This window comes from Alligator sinensis, unplaced genomic scaffold (assembly GCF_000455745.1).
Source record: "Alligator sinensis unplaced genomic scaffold, ASM45574v1 scaffold17_1, whole genome shotgun sequence".
In the NCBI taxonomy this organism is placed as follows: domain Eukaryota; kingdom Metazoa; phylum Chordata; order Crocodylia; family Alligatoridae; genus Alligator; species Alligator sinensis.
The window spans coordinates 691044-713045 of record NW_005842491.1 but is presented as its reverse complement, the minus strand read 5'-3'; the positions used below and the strand labels follow the sequence as shown (position 1 = coordinate 713045).

At 45.0% G+C, this 22002-nt stretch overlaps 1 protein-coding gene across 1 annotated transcript in view; it reads right to left on the bottom strand.

The window, feature by feature from the left end:
* PIK3R5 (phosphoinositide-3-kinase regulatory subunit 5) overlaps positions 1-10008 on the bottom strand; it is a 58810-nt gene extending 48802 nt beyond the window's left edge. Inside the window, 2 exon segments of the mRNA XM_014523465.2 lie at positions 6546-6658; positions 9236-10008. Coding sequence (XP_014378951.1) covers positions 6546-6645 — 100 coding nt within the window. The 5' untranslated portion in view covers positions 6646-6658; positions 9236-10008.
* Between the last annotated feature and the right edge of the window lie 11994 nt (positions 10009-22002).

Genomic DNA, 22002 nt, shown 5'->3' with positions numbered 1-22002 from the left:
GCTGATTTTATAATCTGACACCTCTCAGCTTGCCAAGGCCCAAATATGGGACATGCTATATAAGACCCCAACTGAAGAAGATGCAAACATAATTTGTGAAGGAAACTCTCAATGCTGTGGGACCCATTCTTCTAGTGCATCTCTGAGTTCAGCATCATAGTTCTTGGATTTCTGCTAAAATTAATTCTCACTAATAAAGGTGAAGGCCTACCAAGGTTGTGATGAATTTTGGAAGTAAAATGCTAAACAGCATTTAGAATGAGACCTGCTAGAGACCATGCCTGTAATAATGCTTAAAGAAGTGCTGTTCTCAGTCAAATATTGTCCAACATGCTATGCAAGTAATGGAAAGTTTTGCGTTGGTGGGGGAATATTCTTTACCTTACTAATCTAAATGCATTAATACGGCAAAGTTTACACATTTCAGGATCAGGTGCTTCTCAGCTGATGACAGTGGAAAGTTAATTACACACACACACACACACACACGTATATATGTACGTACGTTAAAACATTAAAGAAAATTCCCTCCAGCTGGCCTTCATGGGGGATCCCTATGGGTGGCCACTGCCCTTATAAATCTTGAAGCAATGACAAGCCAGCTGTGTCATTCCACAGCACACTGACCAAAGGCCAATCTTTGCTTCTTGAGGGGCTTTAATTCTATTCTGCTTAAACAAGTCTTCAGCCACAGGACCTTAGGATGCAAACTACATCAACCCTGTCAGAAAACTGGAGTTTGGACTTTGAATATTAACCCCACTATCCACAGACACATCTAGAGTGCCCAACACATGAAAACTCTTCACAAATCTCAGTCAATCACTGTAAGAGCCTTGTGAATTAAAAAAAGTAAATGGGTATGTATTATTATTTTATATATCAAGAGACAGACTGATGAATGTCTTGGTTTTCAGAAGTGCTGAGCACCCATGAGTGTTATTACAGTTCACATGCTTAGTCTTCTTGGAAAAGAAAGTCTTGTATAAATAACTTGCTAAAGGATGCATAGTGAGTCAGTAGCAGAAAGGGGACTAGACCACAGGTCTCTTGGCTCTGAATATGGACATATAGCACAGGTACACCAGTGTAATCTGCCTCAACACAATGTAAATGGGAAGTGGATACATGAACTCAGATTCATTTCCACTTATTAAGTTTTTGGAGTGGATTTAGGTGCCTCAGTGCAATTCTATTCCATCCTATTCAAGTCCTGAAAATCCATTAATGCACCCATCTTTGTAATACACCATCATTTTACCCTTACGTCTAAGGGATAAAATAGCAGGAGGGGCAGGACTTGAGCAGAGTGGATGTAAATCATTCCATCCTACTGTAAAAAGTTATAGATTACAAAACCAGCAATAGCAAAGTTTAAGGTGCATAATAAAATGAGCTGTGTGATTGCAAGTCTAATCAATTTTATCCTGGGATAGCTTTTTCTCAGTGAAAACAGACTGTAAGTGTCTCCCCTTCCAGCAATAGTACATACCATATTATAGGCAGCTACCTCTGCTGGAGATCTTGTCTGTCAACTCTGGACAGCACTGCAACTCAAAATATACAAGCTAACATAAATGACACTAGTATAAACACATGTTGTATCTGTATTTTCTGTCCCATGTTCCAACCACTAGGCCAGGTGGTTTCTATCTTCATGTCCGTGTTTAGGCTGTACTTCCTTCCCCCCAAAGAAAGAAAATGACCAACTAGTCAATAATATGTTACTGAAAGTGAGGTGCAAGGGTAGAGAAAGGGGAAATCTCACTTTAGAGTAGGAAACAAAATAATCATAATTTTGAGGGGATAGGCACTATTTTTTTGTTCTGTGTTTGTACAGCACCTAACAAAATGGATCCATGGCTGGGGCTCTGAGGTACTGCTACTAGATGATGATGATGATTACCACTACTACTAATAATAATTTAAATGATACTTTTGAAATAGCTCTTTCATCAAGTTAAAAATCCACACTCAAAAAGCTGTATTTACACCTTTATGTTTTAGCTTTGATCTCTATCACCATCGACAAGATTATAGCATCATGCATAGACTCAAGCGACAACAGTTATTAACATCATTGTGGGTTCTTTAGGAAGGATGAGGCTTGAATGCTTCTTTTCTCAGAACTATACTGCAGTGTTTGTCACCAATACAGCTCCTCCAGGGGCTGCTTCCTCCTAAATTGTGCAGCTGTGATCAACACCTCCTCTGTGCTATTTTTTTTAAAGGGAGAGCTGTCAACTTGAAAAAAAAAGAAGAAGAAATTATACTTACTAGGCTACAGAATCAGGTTCCCTTTTGTGTTCTTTTTCTGACACAATGCATTATTAATTATTTTATTTTTGAGTGGTCTTGTTTCAACAGGAGGGGTGGAGAGACTAGGCCTAGCTTGGTAGATATGGCTCGGGATGGGAGATGTGAGTTTGAATCCCCTCAGGCATGGGGAGGGAATGCAACAGAGGTACCCCACATCCTGGGCAAGTCTTAAAAAGAAGGGAGGCGCCACCACTGCCACTATCCTCACTCTCCTCCTTCAGAAGCATATGTTAAAAAACAAAAAAACAGCAACCAGTAAGCCCTATTCAGCTCTTTGAGGAGGGAAAAAGTGCAGCTACCTTCTGAAGGGGGTTTCAGGCTATGGGATCCACATAGACAAACACACCTTCCCACAGGCCTAAGTGAAGCACTTTTGGGCTCAAAAAACCCAGTTCTCAGTAATTTTTTTTATTGATTAGCTCTAAGCAGCTTGACCCTGACTGTGTTGACTTTAGGCAGTTTCCTACTCAGTGTGCTTGCCGGTTAGGGTCCTATTCTGAGTTGCGTTAGCTCAGTATTAGAAGCCTAATCACCTAATTCAGGGTTCTGGATTCAACTCCAGGAGCCAGATGCCTAATTTTAAAGGCAACTAGAGCCTTTATGGGTTCTGACCCTGAGTGAGCCAGGAGTCCCTATGGAAAAAGAAAAGAAAAGAAATGGATGGGATTTAGACTGTCAAGAGCGTAAGGGCACATTTATGCCACTTCTGTGTCAATTCCTGGACTGCTACTGAGAATCAAGTCCTATCCACTCACTCCCATCCCTGGTCAGCAATTAGGCAGAGCATGTGCTGAGTATACTCGGGTGCACACTTAGGACTAAAGGAATAAAAACTTGTGAAAGAGGTGATATCTTTTATTAGACCAACCAGATATTTGCAAACAGCATTATTTACATTAATCTGTTTGCAAATAGCTAGATGGTCTAATAAAAGATATCACCTCTTCCACGAGTTTTGATTCCTTTTGCCTATAGATCAACACAGCTACGACCTGGAAACCTGACACTTCAGACTAAGCCATCTAAACTGCCTAGCAGCTAAGCATGATCACATGCAGAAAGGAAACGAATGGGCAGAACTTGTTTCTACACAGTAGTTCTGGATTCAGCAGAAAGTCTGTGTAGTCACATGGCCTTAGTCACTAAAAAATGACAGGTGCTTTTGAAAAGCACACACATTGTCTGGCCACACCACGATCTGCTTCCAACCTCTCAATATTTCATTTCTGTTTCCAGGTTCCACTGTCTCTGGTGGTACATCTCTCTTGGACAAACTTTGAGTGGTATTTTTTCTTTCACTAGGACAGCAAAAGAGCATCACCAGCCCTGTGTTCAGGAGCAATTCTGTGACAAGCCAGCAGAGGCACCCCAGGAACCATACAAAAACCAAGCCAGCTGTCATGCTAATCAGGTATCTGAGGATTTTTGTTTCCTTTATTGTTTATAGTGGTTTGCGTATGAATTCTTTCATGCTAAAACCAGAAAGGACCAATATGATACCTAGTTTTACCTTTCTAATATACATAGGATTTCCCTGCATCAATCCCTTTTGAACTAAGGCCTGCCTAACATAGAAGCTGCCAATTTTGATTAAAACATTTCAAATGATAGGGAAGCTATCACAACCCATTACTAGATTGGTTCAGTGCTTAATTACCCTCCTCCTTGTTAAGGAATGTATGCCTTATTTATTGTCTGAATCTACTTCACTTCACATTTCAGCCACTGGTCTTGTAACAGCTTTGTCTACTACACTGAAAAGTCTTCTATATCCAAGTCCTTATCCCCGGGCAGATACAGTGCAAGCCACATTACATGGCTGTTTGTGTTACTTCCTGGCTTTTAAAGTCAGGCAAACAGCACACAGCATTTGCCAGATCTTACAGATTTCTATATTAAATGCACTGCTTTGTGCCATTTAAATGTGACAGCTAGTTGGAGCGAGAACAGCATGGTTCTGTTCTAGCTCCAACTAGAGCCATTTGCACCTCACTGACCCTCTGTCCTTTGCTTTTCAGAGCACTGGTAGATGCCACTGATCAGCTGAGTCTCTTACCCAGGTCTGTACTGGGCAGTAGAGTGTATATTGGCCACAGCAGCAGACATGGTTAGGGGAAAAAAACCTCTTGGCCTCAGGGCTTGCAGGGTGAGCAGACTGCTGCACGTGTTGGGCAATTTCCTGGCTGTCAAACAAGCCCAGCACATGCAGCATCAAACAGACTGTGATCAAGTCCTTTCTCAACAGGACATTTTAACATTGTTGGGGTGGTCAGGCCCTTTGTTGAGTGGCGTCCTTAGGGCTCATCTTACTATTTTCCAACACCAGTTCCAGCTTGGGTTTTCAGAGCCCTACTTTGACAGTAGCTACCTGAGCTAGGCACACCTTTGAATAGGGACAAATCCCTTGCTAGGCCATAGGGAAGCAGGTTGGGTTTTCCAGCTACAAGCCAGAAAATTAGAGTTGTCTTGTTTATATTTTGTTTCATATTCAAAGACACTTAAGATGCATTAAGTGAACGTGGCAAAGACTGTGCTGATCTGGTATAATTTGGCTGTTCTATTAAACCTGCAAATGAACCCACAACCCCAGGAAAATGAGTCCTCAACTGACCTGGGATTTCTGTTGTGTTTCTGTCCCAAAATCCCTACCAGGGGCACAATCTAGATCTGCAGCTGGAAGTCCAACAGTAGTTCAAAGCTTGTTCTATGCCAACTTTACAAACCTCAGCATTTTAATCAGATGTCTTTTTGGTAGGAGAGGTTGATATTTCAGAAACAATTTGTCACATGCTATGAAGCAACTGCCTGCAAACTTCCCATTTAAAAAAAATGACTTAGATGTGAAAACATATCTATTAAAATTTCCAGGACACAGAACTTACTTTCAAGCCAGTGGCTTATTTTAGGTTAAGGAAGACAAAAAAAAAAAAGAAGGAAAAGCAAAGTAAAACTGACAAAATTGGCAAAGACAATTGATATAGGAAGTAAAAAACTTCAATGAGAAAAACTGAAGCCAGGAAGAGTAAAAAAACTAGAAGAAATCCTTTAAATAGAGGAAGAACAAAATAAAAATCCTATGATCAATATTAGCATAGGTCTAAAACTAGAGAAGGATGGTGACATTGTCAATGATGTAGAAAAGATGTGACATATAGACTAAACACTCCTGCATTTGGAAAGAAATAAAGGGAGGATGCATTCATTACTATGGTATTGTATATGAAATATTTGCTATTCCAACAGTAACGATGAAGGATAGGAAATGGCTAATATCAAAGTTAAACCTTTTTAGTCAGCAATACCAGATAATTTGCAAATTATTAAAGTAAATTAAATTAAAGAAGATAGACAATGAGCTCTATTAAACCTTACAATTCTTTTAATTTATGTTTAAATAAACTAGGAACATTAAAGAGGTTCCAGAGCACTAGAAAAAAAAGTGATTTTTTTCCCTCCCAGTGTTTGTAAAGGGCCAACAGGATAGCCCAGAAAGTACAGGCTACCTAGACAAACATTGATCTCGGGCAAAATCATGGAAATACTGATCAGGGGGTATAAATAAGTATAGGAATAAACACAATGTGGTCAGTCAATGTGGCTTTATGGAAAACAGGTCTAGGCAAGCACTTTCAACTTTTTTGATGAGACAGGCTTAATTGATAATGGGTAATTGTGAAAACATAATATACTTTGATTTAATTTTCATCATGTGAGTAACACTTTACAAAAATAAATATAGCCAGAAGTAAATGAATTGAGAACTAGTTGATAGATTGCAAAAATGAATTTGAAACGGACCCAATGATCTCACAAGGTCCCTTCTAGCTCTAAACTTTTGGCAATCTGTAAAACTTCTGTGAATCATCATCTTAGGTCAGCGTTTCTAAGAGGGGTCACACAGGTATCTGTTCTTGGCTCTATGCAATGCTCTATTAGCGAGGTGAAAGAAAAACAATTTTCTAGGTGTTACAATTCTTCAGCTAGGATCTGGGATTACACAGCAGTAAACTTTTGTGGCTGACAAAAACGGGTAAACTGATAATAATAGTGGAGACAGGGCAGTTATACAAAGCATCATGAACTCATTAGACCAGGCCTTGTAATACAGCCAAATGAAAATCATATAGGCTTGTAAGCATACATCTCATTTAAGGGTCCCAACCCATACAAGACCTGATGCGAAGGTTCTGTGCCTTGAGAAGACGTACAGATACTGGATCCCCTACCTGTCCACGTGGTGGAGGAGACAGCACTTCTGCTAAGCCCATGCAAACATCTTTCCAGAGCATGATGAATCCTGTCCTCTGTGCATGTTGTGTGCTGCATTTTGATTCATCTCCTGAATAGGAAGAAAGAGTAGAATGAACAGTTAGCATCACCAGGCCCTATTCAGGGGCACCATGTACGAAGAACACAACACAAACCAAACCCCCAAGGTTTGGAAAAGCAAAAACCTTCCCTTTCAAATTTCTCTCAGGCATTTCTCCTTCTGGCCTTTTTAACCCCTGCACCACTGCTACTTTGCAGGTTGCCCGTTTCCCCCTCCACATCCCTGCACTCTTCCAACTGTGACTTAAGCAAGAGAGATGTATGCAACTCAAATCAAAAGGAAGTACATGCTGTGGGCTCAAGGGGACGGGGGAGAACCATAGTATGCATGCACATATTCTCACAACTTCTGCTTCCTGGACAGAACAAACTTTTCTTGTGCATTTACAGAGATGGTATAATCTTGTGTGCAGCTAGAGGCTTGTGAAGAGGATGAAGACCATAACATAGCTGACGGTAAAGAAGTCTCTCAGGCATTAACAGGAAAGAGAATGGGAGGTCCCAGATTCTTCTGCCCCCAGGGGAAGGATGCAGTTTACTTGGTGAATCTGAAATGCTTACTGAAGAGCACTGCTGCACAGCCTGTTGGTAACAGCCTTGACAGTCTAGACCAAGGGTGGACAATTATTTAGGCTGGAGGGCTACTTAAGAAGTTTTGATGAGCTGTTGTGGGCCAGGCTGGGCTGGGGGCTGGGGAGGAGGGGATGGGAAGAAGGATGCTAACCTGGAGTGGCAAGGGGGAGAAGGGGACAATTGATCCTATCCACCCCCAGCCCATCTATCCCACACCTGCTGCTTGGACAGAGTGGGTGCGGTGCGATCCGCAATCCCCTCCCTGCATGTCTCTGTGACGGGCGCCGGTTCCACAGACAGGAATGTGTGCGGAAGAGACTGTGGCTCAGCTGGGCCCTGGCCCTGCAATACTGTGGTGCCATCCTGGCCCCAGCCCCCACCTGCCTGTCCCATGCCCACTCCATCCACCTGGTCAAGCATGCCCTGCTCCTGGGGATCACAGACTGGCCTCCATGAAGACCCCACTCACCCGCCCACTCTGTCCAGTCCCTCTGGCAGTGGGTGCAGAGCAGATGAGCCCAGGGCACCCTGGTAGGGGGGCCTGGCTTGGCAGTAGTGGGGCATATACCTGCTCCCAGGTGGCAGAGGTGAGGTATGCCAGGAAGCTGAGTCCAGTCACCACACCACCCCTGCCACCTGGATCCATGGACTACAGCTCCCAGTGTGCCCAAGAGCTGCACATGGCAGGCTGCACCAGGTGGCACCTCCATGCCCAGGGTCAGTGGGATTGGCTGCACATGCCATGGCCTGAGTTGCCCCCCAAGCCAGGTGGGGCCAAGGGACCCGATGCCGGCCAGAGAAAATCCTTTGAGAGTCTACATCCAGCCCGTGGACCATATTTTGCCCATTCCTGATCTAGACAACACAGTCCAAAATTCTTTCTGTTGCCAAAATTTTGCAGCCATACAATCCATGCCCCAGAGCACTGCACAGAGTCATCCAAATAGTCAAGGACATGTTGAAATAGCAGACTGCATGCCTAGCGCACACATTTCACAATCAATTTTGTTACATGGAAAATGTCCTTTCTCTCCCACTGGTCAGTCTTAGAAACTTATCACTTGGTGACTTGCACATGATGAAGTATCCTCCTTTGTAGAGCACTATGTACAGTGCAAGGAGGAGGCAGATGAGACAGAGTAAGTAAGCCAGTTTTTCAGTTAAACACTGCAGTGGGGACCACAAATCTTCTCTCATTGCAAAGGCACTTCAGTTATGGATGTTTCCTGTTCCTTCCCATAAATCAAAGTTGGAGATGGGCTTCTGATGGATATGCACCTTCTCTTCTCTTGCCACACACCTCCAACCTTGAGAGCACCTTTGCCTCTTGATTACAGATAAAAAATTCTGCAAGTAGCTCAGTTTGTCAACTGTTTAGCTCAGTTGGTTAGAGCACAATGCCAACAACACCAAGGTTGCAGTTCAATCCCCAGCTGGAGTAGATAATCTCGAGGCCCCTTTCAGCCTGACTTCTTTTTTAAATCTCTCTCTACTGGGAGGAAAATTTAGCCAGTATGGCCTTTGCATGTGGATGGCAAGAGCAGCTCCTTTCAACACCTGCACACACACACATCCCTATTCCAGATGATCCTCAAAGAGTTTCACGCTGAGCTGGAACTGATTCTCCACTGCATCCATTCAGAAGTCAATGAAGCTAACTCAACAGAGAACCGGGCATACCAAAGACTCACTCTACCAACAGCCTTCTGTCCCCATTCCTATCTCCCATGTCAGTGGGGGCATGGAAAGAAACAGTTCTAGCACAAGAATAAGCACATCCATCCCATCAGATTTATGTTACTGGAGATCCCCCTCCAGAGGGGAATGTCTCCTCTACAACTTTTCTGCTGCTGTGGGTTTCTAAGCAGTGCACGATGAACTTTGGCTGGGAGAGGAGGGTGTCACAGAACCCAGCACCCACGTTCTACCCCATACACCATTTCAAAAGTCCTATAAATAGTCCCTCTCCAAGAAAAAAAATACATCAAAGCACTGACCTGGCGTAAGCCCTCACCTTTACACTGAAGTGAAGTCTTTGGCACTTTGATTCTAGTCTCCTACTTCCCCAGATTGTCCTGTGTTCCTACTGCTGAGAAATTTATGCATCCACAGATTGACTTCAACAGGGAGAAGAGATTCTGCCACTAGTGTCTGAGTAGTGAACAGAGTCTTTGTTCATCTGTTAATCCACTCAGCATCTTAGTAATGACTTCTGGCAAATGTCTAGAGGAAAGCAATGACTAAGAGAAGTGACTCATCCGCCATCCATCATATTGCTTATGACACAAGGATCATACCCTAGATGTCAGCTTGCTGAACAACAAAACTTGGTCACCACCAGCAAGGCTGCTGTCAGATTGGTAGGTTGAAGAGTGCACAGGAAGCATCTCCAGCTCATGAAGAAAGCTGATCAACTTGAAAACCATCATCCCAAAAAGGAAGAATTCTTTTCTGATGCCCATGGATTTTGAAATAAGGAACTGGCTGTAGCTTTAGGGCATGAAAGGAAAGCTATTACCATAATTTTATAACCACAACGTACACATACTTTGTCAGTGAGTTTCCTAATAAGCCTACAGTTACTATAAATGCAACTAAAATTTTGCTACATGTGACACATTTTGTTGAAATATTCTTCAAGGAAGACAACTTCGGGTGCATCCACCATGTTAGATTTGAAGCATGTTACTCATCCCCACCAACTGCCACTCCCCTAAAATATTGTGAATAATCACAGCACTAGAAACAATTTTGTAAAGTTTAAGTCAGACTTCCCAGGAACCCAGAGGCCAAGGTTTTTAAGAGACACTAGAGAATTAGATGCCCAGTTTAAAAGGGGCTTGTTTTCTATAAATTCAAGTTCTGCCTGCAAAATGATGTCTTGCATTTGAAAGCCTGTCCAACTATTCCAAAATACATAGTTGGTCCAATAAAAGAAATCCTAAGAAACCCGCGAGACTCACAATGCCTGAAGAAGGGCGTTTGTGCATGAAAGCTGGCAAAGAACTTTTTTCCAACTATTTAGTTGGTCTAATAAAAGATATCACATCTACCCAAAGGCATTTTAAAGCATGACTGATGTTTTGGGGCCAACCCTGATGAGGGGCAGCTCCATCAACAGAGCTCAACACCGCAAAAGGTGCTACTACAGGCCACGCAGTTACAACTCAAGGCAGAGCACCAGAAAAGTGCCTGAGAACAATTTACTGAAGGCTATACAAGATCTAGCAGAAAACAAAAGTCACCAGAGAGCTTTGGGTGAAGGCCTGGAATTGGTTCTTCACGGAAGGACAGTGAAAACATCAAGAAAAAAGAAACCCACATTCAGATGAAAAACACATACCACCAGAACACTAGCAAGTGCTGGGTGTGTCCTTTCTAGTCCTCACAACACAGGTGGTGTATGACGGTGCACGAGACTAAAAAACAGCACTGCATACCACACCCTATTGTTCTGTGCGCTAGACTTGGAGACAACACTCCCAGCAGATAGGAGGGAGGGGGGAAGCTACAGCAACTGGGGGAGGGGAGGAAGGACGGGTTGCAGCAGTTGCAAGTGAGGATGTTCTACCTGAACAAGGCAGTTAATGTCTTCTCTTAGAGGATTCATTTCCATGTGAAGTAAAGTACATCTCAAATCAACTTCCTTGACAATTCTGCACAAACTTGGCATAGGCTGAATGAAACACATATCAGGATTTCGTATGGTTGCCCTTCCGTGTAGCATTTGCCTTCCCTGCAAACAAATTATTAGTAATATGGAAGTCCTTAATAGCTTCGAGTCCTTTTCAGAGAAAAATTCCCATTTAATAACTTTACCCTTCAGCCACAGCTCCTCTTTGATGAACTCCAAACACGTGGCAAACGTGAATGACACAAGCCTTGCAGCCAGTCTCTTTTGAGCCTCCCATTTTACAAGTAAGGAAACGGAGGCACAGTGAAGTGAAATAATTTTCCCAGAATCAGGCAGTGCCTGTGACAATAATAGACAGAACAAAGATCTCCCAATGCCAAATCTTGCATCTTAATTAAAAACACCACCTCTACTCCATTCTCAGACCTGGTAGGGGAATCAAAACAGAACGAGGTTTTTTTGTTTTGTTTTGTTCTTATATATAAGGGATGGATAATTTCACCTAGATGTGATTTCTAAAGCACTTCCCATTGCCACAGCCCTTACCAGAAAGTGATCTGTTATGACAAACATCTGTTGCCACACACACTACAATAAGGAACATTCCTCTCTTTCCACACCCATGAATAGCACAACACAGTGACCAGGTACATTCATTATTGGGTGGAGGTGAAGGGGAATTTTGACTGAAGATGAGGACAGTAGGAAAAGTTGGACCCACTGGGCGCTTGTACACGCCACGGGGGTTTACTTCGGTTTAATTTTCCCTAAATTGAAGCGGTGGGTCTTTAAAAACACCGCTTCAATTTAGGGAGAAGTAAACCATTGTGGCATATACACGAGGTTCAGGCCCAACCCTGACCTGCAGCGGGCTCCCTGTTTCCCCTGCCTCTCTGGCGAGGAGAGGAGAGCGAGCTGCTGGCAGGCGTAGTGGTCCCTGGGCTGCGGGTTGGCTGGTGCTTCCCTCCATGGCAGTGGCGGCCCCCCTCCGCAGGTGGCACCTGCCCACAGGCACCCAGCCTCAGAGTTCCTGGAGGGCACTGCAGCTGTGGAGGGAAGCATCGGGTCCCCATGCAGCTCAGACAGGCTCTGGGGAGGAAAAAAAAAAGATCCAGCTTGCCGCTTTTTTTTTTTCCCTTCAGTAGAGCCTGCCTTCCCGGGCTGCTGCCAGGCTGCTTGCACAGCCCCTGAGGGCCCAGTGCTTCCCTCCACAGCAAACTAAACCACCTCAGAGAGGTTTTATTTTGCTGTGTCCCAAAGTCATTTAACGCGCATTACACCGCCAACACATGCAAACAGCTGCACCATTAAAGTGGTGCAAAAGGGCATTAAGCTGCTTTAAAGGCCAATTTTGTGGCGTGTACAAATGGCCACTGGCTCTCTGGATTCAAAATCAGGAACACAGTCAGTTCACAGATAGTAGCAGCATGATGAGATCAGGTCTCAAGAAGACAATTTTGGCCTACATTAGCATTAGCAGCAATGGTGAAATACTGGCAACTTGCTATCCTACAGTCAAATACTTTCAAATACCAGAAGCACTAAAATATTTGCTATTTTTGCTTGGGTTGTTGAGGGAACAAACTGACATGGGACCAGAGCAGGTGACCAGAGTTAAGTCAGCAGCAACCATGGAAGACTCAGTGGGCTGGCAAGTTTCTGACAAAGCTTTTTTCAATCAAAAATATGGATTTATTGAAAATTATGTAATATGTCAGGGGTGAGGGCAAGCACAATTCAACAAATCTTCCTGTTAGAAAAAAATCTGGAAAAATTGTGATATTTTCCCCCCAAGTATCTCAGTCATGTTGATGTTTTCACAACCAGAAGTTTTTGAATTTGTTTGAAATTACTTGTTTAGACGTGTTAGTGAATTTACAGTAGAAGAACTGACACTGAAAGGAAATGCTTTGATTGGTTAAAATCCAACTCTCCCCCCCCCCCAATTAATAGTTCATATAAGTTTTTGAACTTTTTACTTTTTGTTCCTATTTGAAATGCTTGGCAGGAGACAGGGTGGGGAAAGGAGAGAAAGGATTCCTTTTTAGCTGTTACATTTGAGCACATCTCTAATTTATTAGTAGGGGGTTTCAACACCATTTGTCAGACCAGAAAGCACAAAAATAACTAGGTGGGAATGCAATTTGGGAACCAACTCAGGTTAAACATCTGGGGAAGACATGTACCTTCTCTATCACTTTTTCACAGACTGCAACAATGCCAAAAAGCCAGGACCAGACCTTTCAAAAGGAAGCAGAAAACTGTGCCGTACTCTTGCTGAATGCCATAGCCTGGGGACAGAGCTACAATGCCTAGTTCTGTGTAACATCTGGGTGGCATTGCTGCCCAAAGAAGTGAGGGGTGGGCATCCATAATTTGAATAACCATCACCTAGGGCTGCCTAAATTAAGCCAGGAGCCCTGCTGGTGTCTGGAAAAGACCCAACTTCGAAGGCTGAAAAGGTAGCATTAGCTGTTAAAGCCATACCCTAACACAGCTTTTCTCAACCTGTGAGTTGCAAGAATATATGAAAGGGTCTCAAACAAACTTTAAAAATGGATTCTACTTTATCGGAGAAAAAAAGGGAGAAACCATGACTTTTCCCTTGCAGACTGGCTGAGCTCCAGTCTGCAAGGGGTTATTTGGGTGTGCTTGGGACCCCCATGTCCCACGCTCCCCCCCACCTCTTTGCCCCACACTAGGTCGGGACTGGCCATTGATGTTTACAAATGGGTCCTGGTACAAAAAAGGTTGAGAACCACTGCCTTAGCAAGCCCCATGTGGGAAGGGTCCTCAGCAGATATAAATGTGCACAGCTCCATTGAAATGAATGGAGCTGCACCCCTATATACTACCTGTTTGTTTGTATAGATTGCATATTCCTGTGCTCCACAATGTGCAATTCCTTCCCCTTCTCTGCTTCCCCACAAGCACTTTTTCAACTGGACCAGTCAAAACAGATTGCTCCACTCACATGCCAGGGAAGAGTAAAGTCCTGAGTTTCCTTGTTGCATTCACACTCTTACTATTTCATTTCCCCAAAACTCCAAGAGAGGAAACCCAGACAGCCGTGTCACAATCTGAGATTTCTATTATACCATATCTCAGCAGCAGCTCCCCAGGACACACACGTGGAAGATAGGATGGATCACAACAGACCCAAATCCCTCTGCTTTAGTGGAGCTGTCATTATTCTAACTCACAAGAAAGCCCCCTCAGCACCTTGATGACATCTTCCTGTCCAAATTGTTCAGAGCCTGCTGGCTGAGCCTCCAAGCTAGGAAATGGAAGTAGAAAAACTCCTCAGCCCAGAGGATTGCTCACATCCTCTGACAAAGACTGCAGAGGGGAGGGGGAGTCATATAAACACTACCTTGCCCTCTGTCCCATTCATGCCTCTGTTCCTTCAGTGCTGCCTTACCTTATCCAGCCCTCAACTCAACTTAGCACTAGGGCTCCAGTCACCTGAGCTAAGGAAGGGACGCTAAACTGGGAGTATAAATAAAACAAATTCCTGGTGGGTGCTGGATAAAAGGAGAGCCATATAATTTGGGACTCTGTGTACCCAGACCTTACTGAACAGCTTTCAGAACAGGCTTTTCTCACAGGCACACAGGATTCAGAGCCCCCTAGCAAAATCCTTCTAGTCCTTTGGCACCATCACATTCTCTCTCCACCCAGCCCATTACACTGATCTGGGTACATGCAATCCAAGTACACCCTGTACAAGTCCCTGAAAAGCAGTTAACGCAAAAGGTTGGTGGGCCCACCTCCTGCTTGCTGTTTTTTGTGACTTAATTTTAAGGCTAAAATGACGATCTGTCATAGAGGTTGATGCATCAACATTTTTTCAGGAACTTGGTCAGATGGACTAGGATCTGACATTCAGGTGCCTGAGCGGACTCTGGTGCCTAACAGGTAAAACACATTTGGTCCCTGGGATTTACTCTTGTCAAAATCCAGTCTTCAATTGCAGAGGGAAGTCTTAGTTTTAGTCATTCCTAGTTTTCCAAGGTTGGTTTTTTTTGTCTCCTCTTTATTCTGTTCCTGAGCATTGGGGCCAAAGGATGAAATCACTGAACAGAGAGAACAGCTGTGGGTCAAGGAAGAACCTACAACTTTTGAAGAACCCCATGGCTCATCAGTCTGTTTATTGTTCAAATAAATGCTGCGCACTCAAGAGCAGGGAGATTAAGATGATAATGGATTTGTTCAAAACATACAAAGGAGGCCACCAAAGGATCCATAAAGCAACAGGTTTGACAAACATCCTTTCAGGTCCCCCATAATAAAGGGGGATTTATATTCCAGGATGTAATATTATTTTCTTATAGGGACACCAGTTCCAGTCCCAGTTGGGAAGGAGGCAAGCTGATCCTGCCACGATGCTGTCTGAGGACATATTAGTTAGAAGGCAGGGTAGATATGCAGCTTCATAGACTAACTAAATAAGTTCTATGTACAAGAGAGAGCACAGGATTTCATGAACTTCATTAGTGCAATACATTGTGATAGGCACAGACAAAGAGGAGGAAAGGTCTGGATGCTTAAGCAAAAGACCAAAAAAAAAAAAAAAGGAAAAAGCTCAAAAACAGTTGTTCTGAGTCTTCTTGTATCCTTGCCTCTGGACTCCCATCTTCCTTTGCTGAATGTACGTAGGAGCAGGCAGGCTGTAGCCCTTATGCTGGGGCCACCTCTATCGCTACTGGTGAAATGAGAATGAGGATTATCATCACCTGGACATGGTAGTACCCAATCAAGAGACCTCCTACAGCATATGGCATGGCACATGCAAGGCAAAGACAAAAAGGTGGGAGAAAACATCATCATCCACATTACAGAAATAAAGTGCTTGCACAAAATCATACAGGAAAGCTGTGGTAGACCCAGAATAGTTCTTTAATCTCTGTCCAGCTCCTGAGCAACAAGCCAGTCCTGTCACACACACATCAATGCTACTAGGCGAGTTCAACAGCCATAGGAGGAAGTTAAGAATACATCATCTATGTCCAAATTCTGGCAGCATCAGCAGGCGTCTTACTCTTAAGCAGAGCATCAAGATTTTCATAATTTATCAGAAGTACTGAGTTGGCTAGGACCATGCATGTGGCACATCAACAGACAACCACTAAAAGAGGTAGATCTTTAACCCCTAGAAGATGGCCAGGGAAGGAGATATGCTTCCTGTTAAGTGGGAAAAAAATAGTTTGGAGGAACCAGCAACTCTGTGCCCTCTTTCTGCACTGAACTCACAATCTTTTGTTTACCGCGCTCATGCCTGTCTCATCATGCCTGGGACTCTGCCTGTTTGGTCTCACCTATCAAGAAGTAGAGATGGTTATCAGTACTAGTCTGAAATCAGGGGTTGTGGCTAGGGGTTTGCGAAGTGGGCCCTATTCAATTCAGATTCAGCCTAATCAAATCAGGGACAGTGATTTGATTCGTTGATTTGGATCACTGTCCCTGATTCGATTCGGCCGAATCCGAATCTGAAGATTCAATGCTGATTCAGACAATCAGCGATTAGGACATAGACACAGCTTTAAATGTTTTTTCTACATACCTCGAGGTACCAGCACAGCTTGTGAACGCTGCGGTGCTGGGGCAGATGAAGCATCCCACAGGAGTGTGGGGGTGAACCTGGAAGTGGACTGGAAGTAGTTCCAGTCCACTTCCAGGTCTGCTGGGGAGCAGGTTTGCTCCCCCCGGCTCAACAATCGGCTGCAGGGGGATCCCGGGTGCCCCCCCAGACCCAGGAGGCCCCAGTCACCGAGCCGGGGGGAGCGAGGGGAAAGTGGACTGGAAGTGCTTCTGGTCCACTTCCTGGTCTGCTGCTGAGCGTGCTGGGGAGCCCCTGCACTTCTGTGGGATACTCCATGAGCCCCAGCATCGCAGCACTCAGGAGCCCCTGCTACCTCGAGGTATGTAGAAAAAACATTTAAAGCTGTCTCTATGTCCGAATCTCTGAATCTTTCTGATTCTCTCCAAATCAATTTGGAGGGTTCCGATTTGATTCAGAGAGATTAAAGGTCCTCTGATTCAATTCGGATTCGGAGATTTGGCCACCGAATCTGGTTGAATTTCCGCCAAATCAAATCAGGGACCCAAGCTTCGCACAGCCCTAGGTGCGGCACTTTCAAGACTACCTCATTCAGAGGCAGAATTTTTCTCTGAACCAGTTAGAGACCTTCTACCACTCTGCCCTACTCATCAAGGAGACTGCAAGGTCATGAACATTCATGGCAGCATGTAGGATCAACATGTAGACTAGGAGGGAAGGAAAATGGCAAAGAAGAGAGTGACACTGTGGCAAAGACCTTAGGAATGGAGGGGTCCAAACCAAGACACCCTGTTTTTATGCCTGAACCACTTGCAGGAGCTGAGGGAGACTGAAGCTCTTGAACAGGATGTTTTCAATAGGTTGCAAGGAGCAATCAGCGTGGGCTTAAGGGTGAGAAAGTACATATTGGGGAGCTGCTATTAAAAGGTAGACCATGCCAGGTTTGCACATGCCAGGTGCAGACAAATCCACAGAAAAGATGCTGGTGCTGAGGTAGCATCAGCAGACCTAAAACACTTGGCTAAAGAAACTCTCAGAACTGGCAGCACGGACTTATGTGGTTGTTAGCAGCAGACTACTGAGGATGGGACACAGCAGTACAGAATGGCTTAGTGCAAGACTACTACACTGCAAATCCAAATCATGCATCCAACTGCAGAATGAAAACCTGCCAACACTCAGTGAAGATGTCACACTAGAAAACGAAATACAGCAGACCCATGAGGTAGAAAGGTGTGAGGGAACAACACTGTAGATTTGGGGGCCCACAACTCAAGAACTCAGCAGTGAAGACAAAGGAATCAATTATGCTGTAACAGGATGGTCTGACCTTTAAGAAGGAATGGTCAGCCTTTTTGAGAGAGCCCAGATGCAGGGCAATTGGATAGGCAGGAGTGTCCTACTAGAGCAGTGATTCTCAGCTAGGGTGATGCAGCACTCTGGAGTGCCTTAGGATCCTTTTAGGGGTGCAACAGAATGCCACACAATGTTAGCACTCTTAGGTGTGTAAGGCACGATTCACACTTAAGATAAACTCAATGGTCACATCAAGATGAGTGAGGATGCTAAGAATGAAAAAATGTTCCCCGCACTGCATATTTGCAGCGCGGGCTCTAAATTTGATACCAGGAAATCCCAGTATCAACACCCCCCACCCCCCCAAAAAAAACAAAACAAAAAAACCCCAAACAAACCCATGCTGGAAAATAGCAATGCAGGGCACGCTCCTGGAGAGTGCCCAAAGGCAACCGGAGGCTGGGTCCTCCAAGGAGATGCTCATGGCTTCCCCATGCTCCTGCTGTTCTAGCATGCTGCCTCAGCATGCTGTCCCAGGTCTGTAGAGACGTGGGGGTGAGGGATTTATGGGGGTGGTTTGGGGGAGTGGGGGACAATGTGGGGGTGGATCCCCCACCTGCCCACCCGCATGGCTCACAGCCTCCCCACCCCTGCAGCAGCAGCCATCAGGACACTCATGCCTACTCCCGACAGAGACCCCAGTGGCTGCACATGGCACAGGCCCAGCCTACTCATGCACACCCTCAGGCAGGATCGGGCCACTCGTGCTGTCACCCAGGGTCCCGGCACCGCATGCAGAACCCACGTGCCATCGGGCTGGGTCAGCTCCATGGACATGGGACCCAGCCCAGCCTCAGGGCGTGTGGCTTCTGGGAGCATGCTGAGACAGTTTGCTAGAGCAGCAGGGGCACAGGGAAGCCATGAGCAACTCCTTGAAGGACCCAGCCTCTGGTTGACTTTGGGCACTCTCCAGGAGCATGACCTGCACTGCTATTTTCCAGCCTTTTTTTTTTTTTTTTTTTTTTTGATACTGGGATTTCCTGGAGCTCCAAATATGCAGCACAGGGAACATTTTTTCACTCTTAGTGTGCCTCTTGCAGCATCTCAAACTGCTGGTTACCCTGACTGCAAAAGAGTTTTTCCTGGTATTAAGCCTGAAGCAGCCCTCCAGGAGTTTATATCCATTGGTCCTGGTCTTCCCTGGGGGTGCCCTAGTGAACAGTTGTTCACCAAGCTCCTGATGCACTCCTCTGACATAGCAGTAAGTTGCTATCAAGCCCCTTCTCAACCTTCTCTTCTTTAGGTTAAAGAGGCCCAGGTCCCTCAGCCTTTCCTCATATGGCTTGCCTTGCAAGTCCCTGATCATACAGGTGGCTCTTTTCTGGACCCTCTCAAGTTTTTCCACATCCTTACTGCAGAACAACACACAGAACTCGATGCAGTACTCCAACTGCGGTCTAACCAGCGTGGAGTACAGTGGGAGTATCACTTCCTTAGTTTTACACGAGATGCATCAGTTGATGCATGCTAGCGTGTTGTTGGCCCTGCTGGCCACCGTGTTGCACTGATGGCTCATATTCATGTGATGGCCAATCATTACCCCTAGGTTCCTTTCAGCCGTGGTGCAGGTCAGGCTCTCACCCCCAAGCCTGTATGTATGTTGAGGGTCATTTGCCCCAAGATGGAGCACCTCACACTTGGAAGTGTTAAACTTCATCTGGTTCCGGTCTGCCCAACTCTCGAGCCTGTCCAGGTCTGCCTGTATCAGCAACCAATCTTCTGGCATGGCCACATTGCTCCATTACTTGGTGTCACCCATGAACCTGGCCAGCGAGCTTTTCATTCCCGCATCCAAATGACTGATAAAGATGTTGAAAAGCACCAGTCCAAGCACAGACCCCTGAGGGATACCACTGGCCACTTCACGCCAGGATGACACAGATCCGTTCATGAGGACTCTCTGGGTCCTGCCCTGTAGCCAGTTTCCCACACCCTGGACTGTCGAGCAGCTGAGCCCACAATCTTCCAGTTTTCCCACAAGGATATCATGGGATACTAGATCAAAAGCCTTTTGGAAGTTTAATGTATACCTTGTCTCCCAAGTCCAGGTGGTGAGAGACCTAGTTGTAGAAGGAGATAAGATTGGTGTTGGCCCTCTTCCAATCCTCAGGGATCTCCCCTGTGTGCCACGATTTCTGAAAGAGTTTTGCCAGGGGCTTCACGGTGACCTCAGCCAGCTCCAACAGCACTCTCGGGTGAAGTCCAGCCGGTCTCACTGACTTATAAATGTCTAGCTTTTCTAGTTGGTTTTGCACCTGCTCAGCATCCACAGTGGGGAGGCTGGCAGTCCCAGCATGCCCCCTGTGAGCCTTGCTTGACTTTCCCCCTTCATCCAGGGAAATACCGAAGCAAAGTGGGCATTCAGGAGTTCAGTTTTTTCCTGAATGTCAGCTGTCAGCTGTCCCAAGGTGTTAAGTAGGGGTCCCACACTTCCACTTGATTTCTTTCTGCTCCCTACATACCTAAAGAAGGATTTCTTTTTGTCCTTGACTCCCGTGGCTAGCTTAAACTCAGTCACCACCTTGGCTTTCCTGATTATTTTCCTACAAGTGCTGGCCACTAAAGTATAGTCCTTCTTGAGGACCGTCCCTAGCTTCCACTGTGCGTATACCTCTTTTTTCTTTTTTAAGAGGACCGTGATGTCCCTATTAAGCCAGGAGGACTTGCCAGCCCTCCTGCTACCTTTCCTCTTTGTGGGAGAGGTGTTCTTTTGTGCTTCGAGAATCATGTCCTTGAACAATGACCACTCTTTGTGCACCCCATTTGCCTTCCCTTCTTGGTCCCGCATTGCCTCCCCTACTAATGCTCTGAGCCTGTCAAAGTCAGCAATCTTGAAGTCAAGGACTTCAATCCTGCTGGTTGATTTGTCGACCTTGTGGCAAATGGTGAACCTGATAATGTCATGGTCGCTGTCGCCCAGGTTACCCTCAATGTTCAAGCCACATACCAGATCAAGTCTTGCTGGGGTGATCTGACCCCAGCTGGCTTCCTGCCCCTTGGGCAGGGGACTGGACCCAATGATCTTGCAAAGTCCCTTCCAGCCCTAATGTCTATGAAATCTATGAAAATATGAGTAAAAACTAAGAGCTGCCATTTTCTGTAGGGTGCTTTGAGCCTAAAGAAGGGTGCCTTGAGCCTAAACAGTTTTAGAACCACTGCACTAGACTAGAACTTTAAAAAGCTCCATAAAGAGTAAGCAAGCTATGAGCAGAATAGCTTGCTAGAAGGACGGGCTAAACCACTGAGCTGGGGCCAGAGCTGGGGCTCCTCTCCAAGTGCAACGGACAGGGCAGAAGGGTTTAGATTGTTTTATTTGTTTGCTTGTTTGTTACTTAAAGATGGTCTTTGCTTTCAGAGGATTGGCTGAGCTGCTCCTCGGAGAGCAAAATCCACCAGCAGGCTAGAAAAACTCACTTACGTATACAATTAAAACTATAGAAAACTGTAAAATTACTGCCCAAAGGAGTCAGACAGATTCAGCTGGAAAGGCAGCAGGTAATGCCACTATGGCAAACAAAACATAGTGAGAGTGAGATATACAGGTTTGGGAGGAACAAGGGAATGCCCTGATCAGAGTTCAGTAGGGCATGGAGAGAATTAGCAAATGCCACAGTGGATTAGGTTTGCTGGGAATGTGGGGCGTCTGGACATTTTAAACATGATTGTCCAAGGATTAAAACTGATTTTGGGAAGGCTAGTGCAGGGAATAGTGCCATGAGTGATCTACTAGCAAATCTACACTGAGTGCCACTCTGAAGAGTAGCAAAGTACATAGGAAAATCAGGGTAGTCGTATGAGAGATTCTAATTTATTTTGGGACACAAATTTTTGTCTTACTTGAAATGCTATAGGAAGCAACTGTCAAGGAGGTACCACAGAAATTAGCTCTCCACATTTGCGTGGTCAGTGCAGCAATGGACCAAGGCTTGAATGCAGTGGGTAACTGGCAAACCCCTACAAACACTGACAAACTTTAGTTGGTATGGGATTTTATTGTGGCATCAGACTCTGATCAATTCCCATTCTCTGGCTGGGAATGATTTTGTGGCATTAACCTTATGAAGAGGAATAAGGCTATAATTGGCATATACATTCCTGGAATGATGGTGCTAGTGTACAGCTGATAATTTTGTAAGACGCAATAACACCCACCAAGATGGAAGGAGTAATTTCAATTGAGGAACTGTTGTAGCAAAGGGCATATTATAAAGGGCGCTGTAGAACTGGTGGG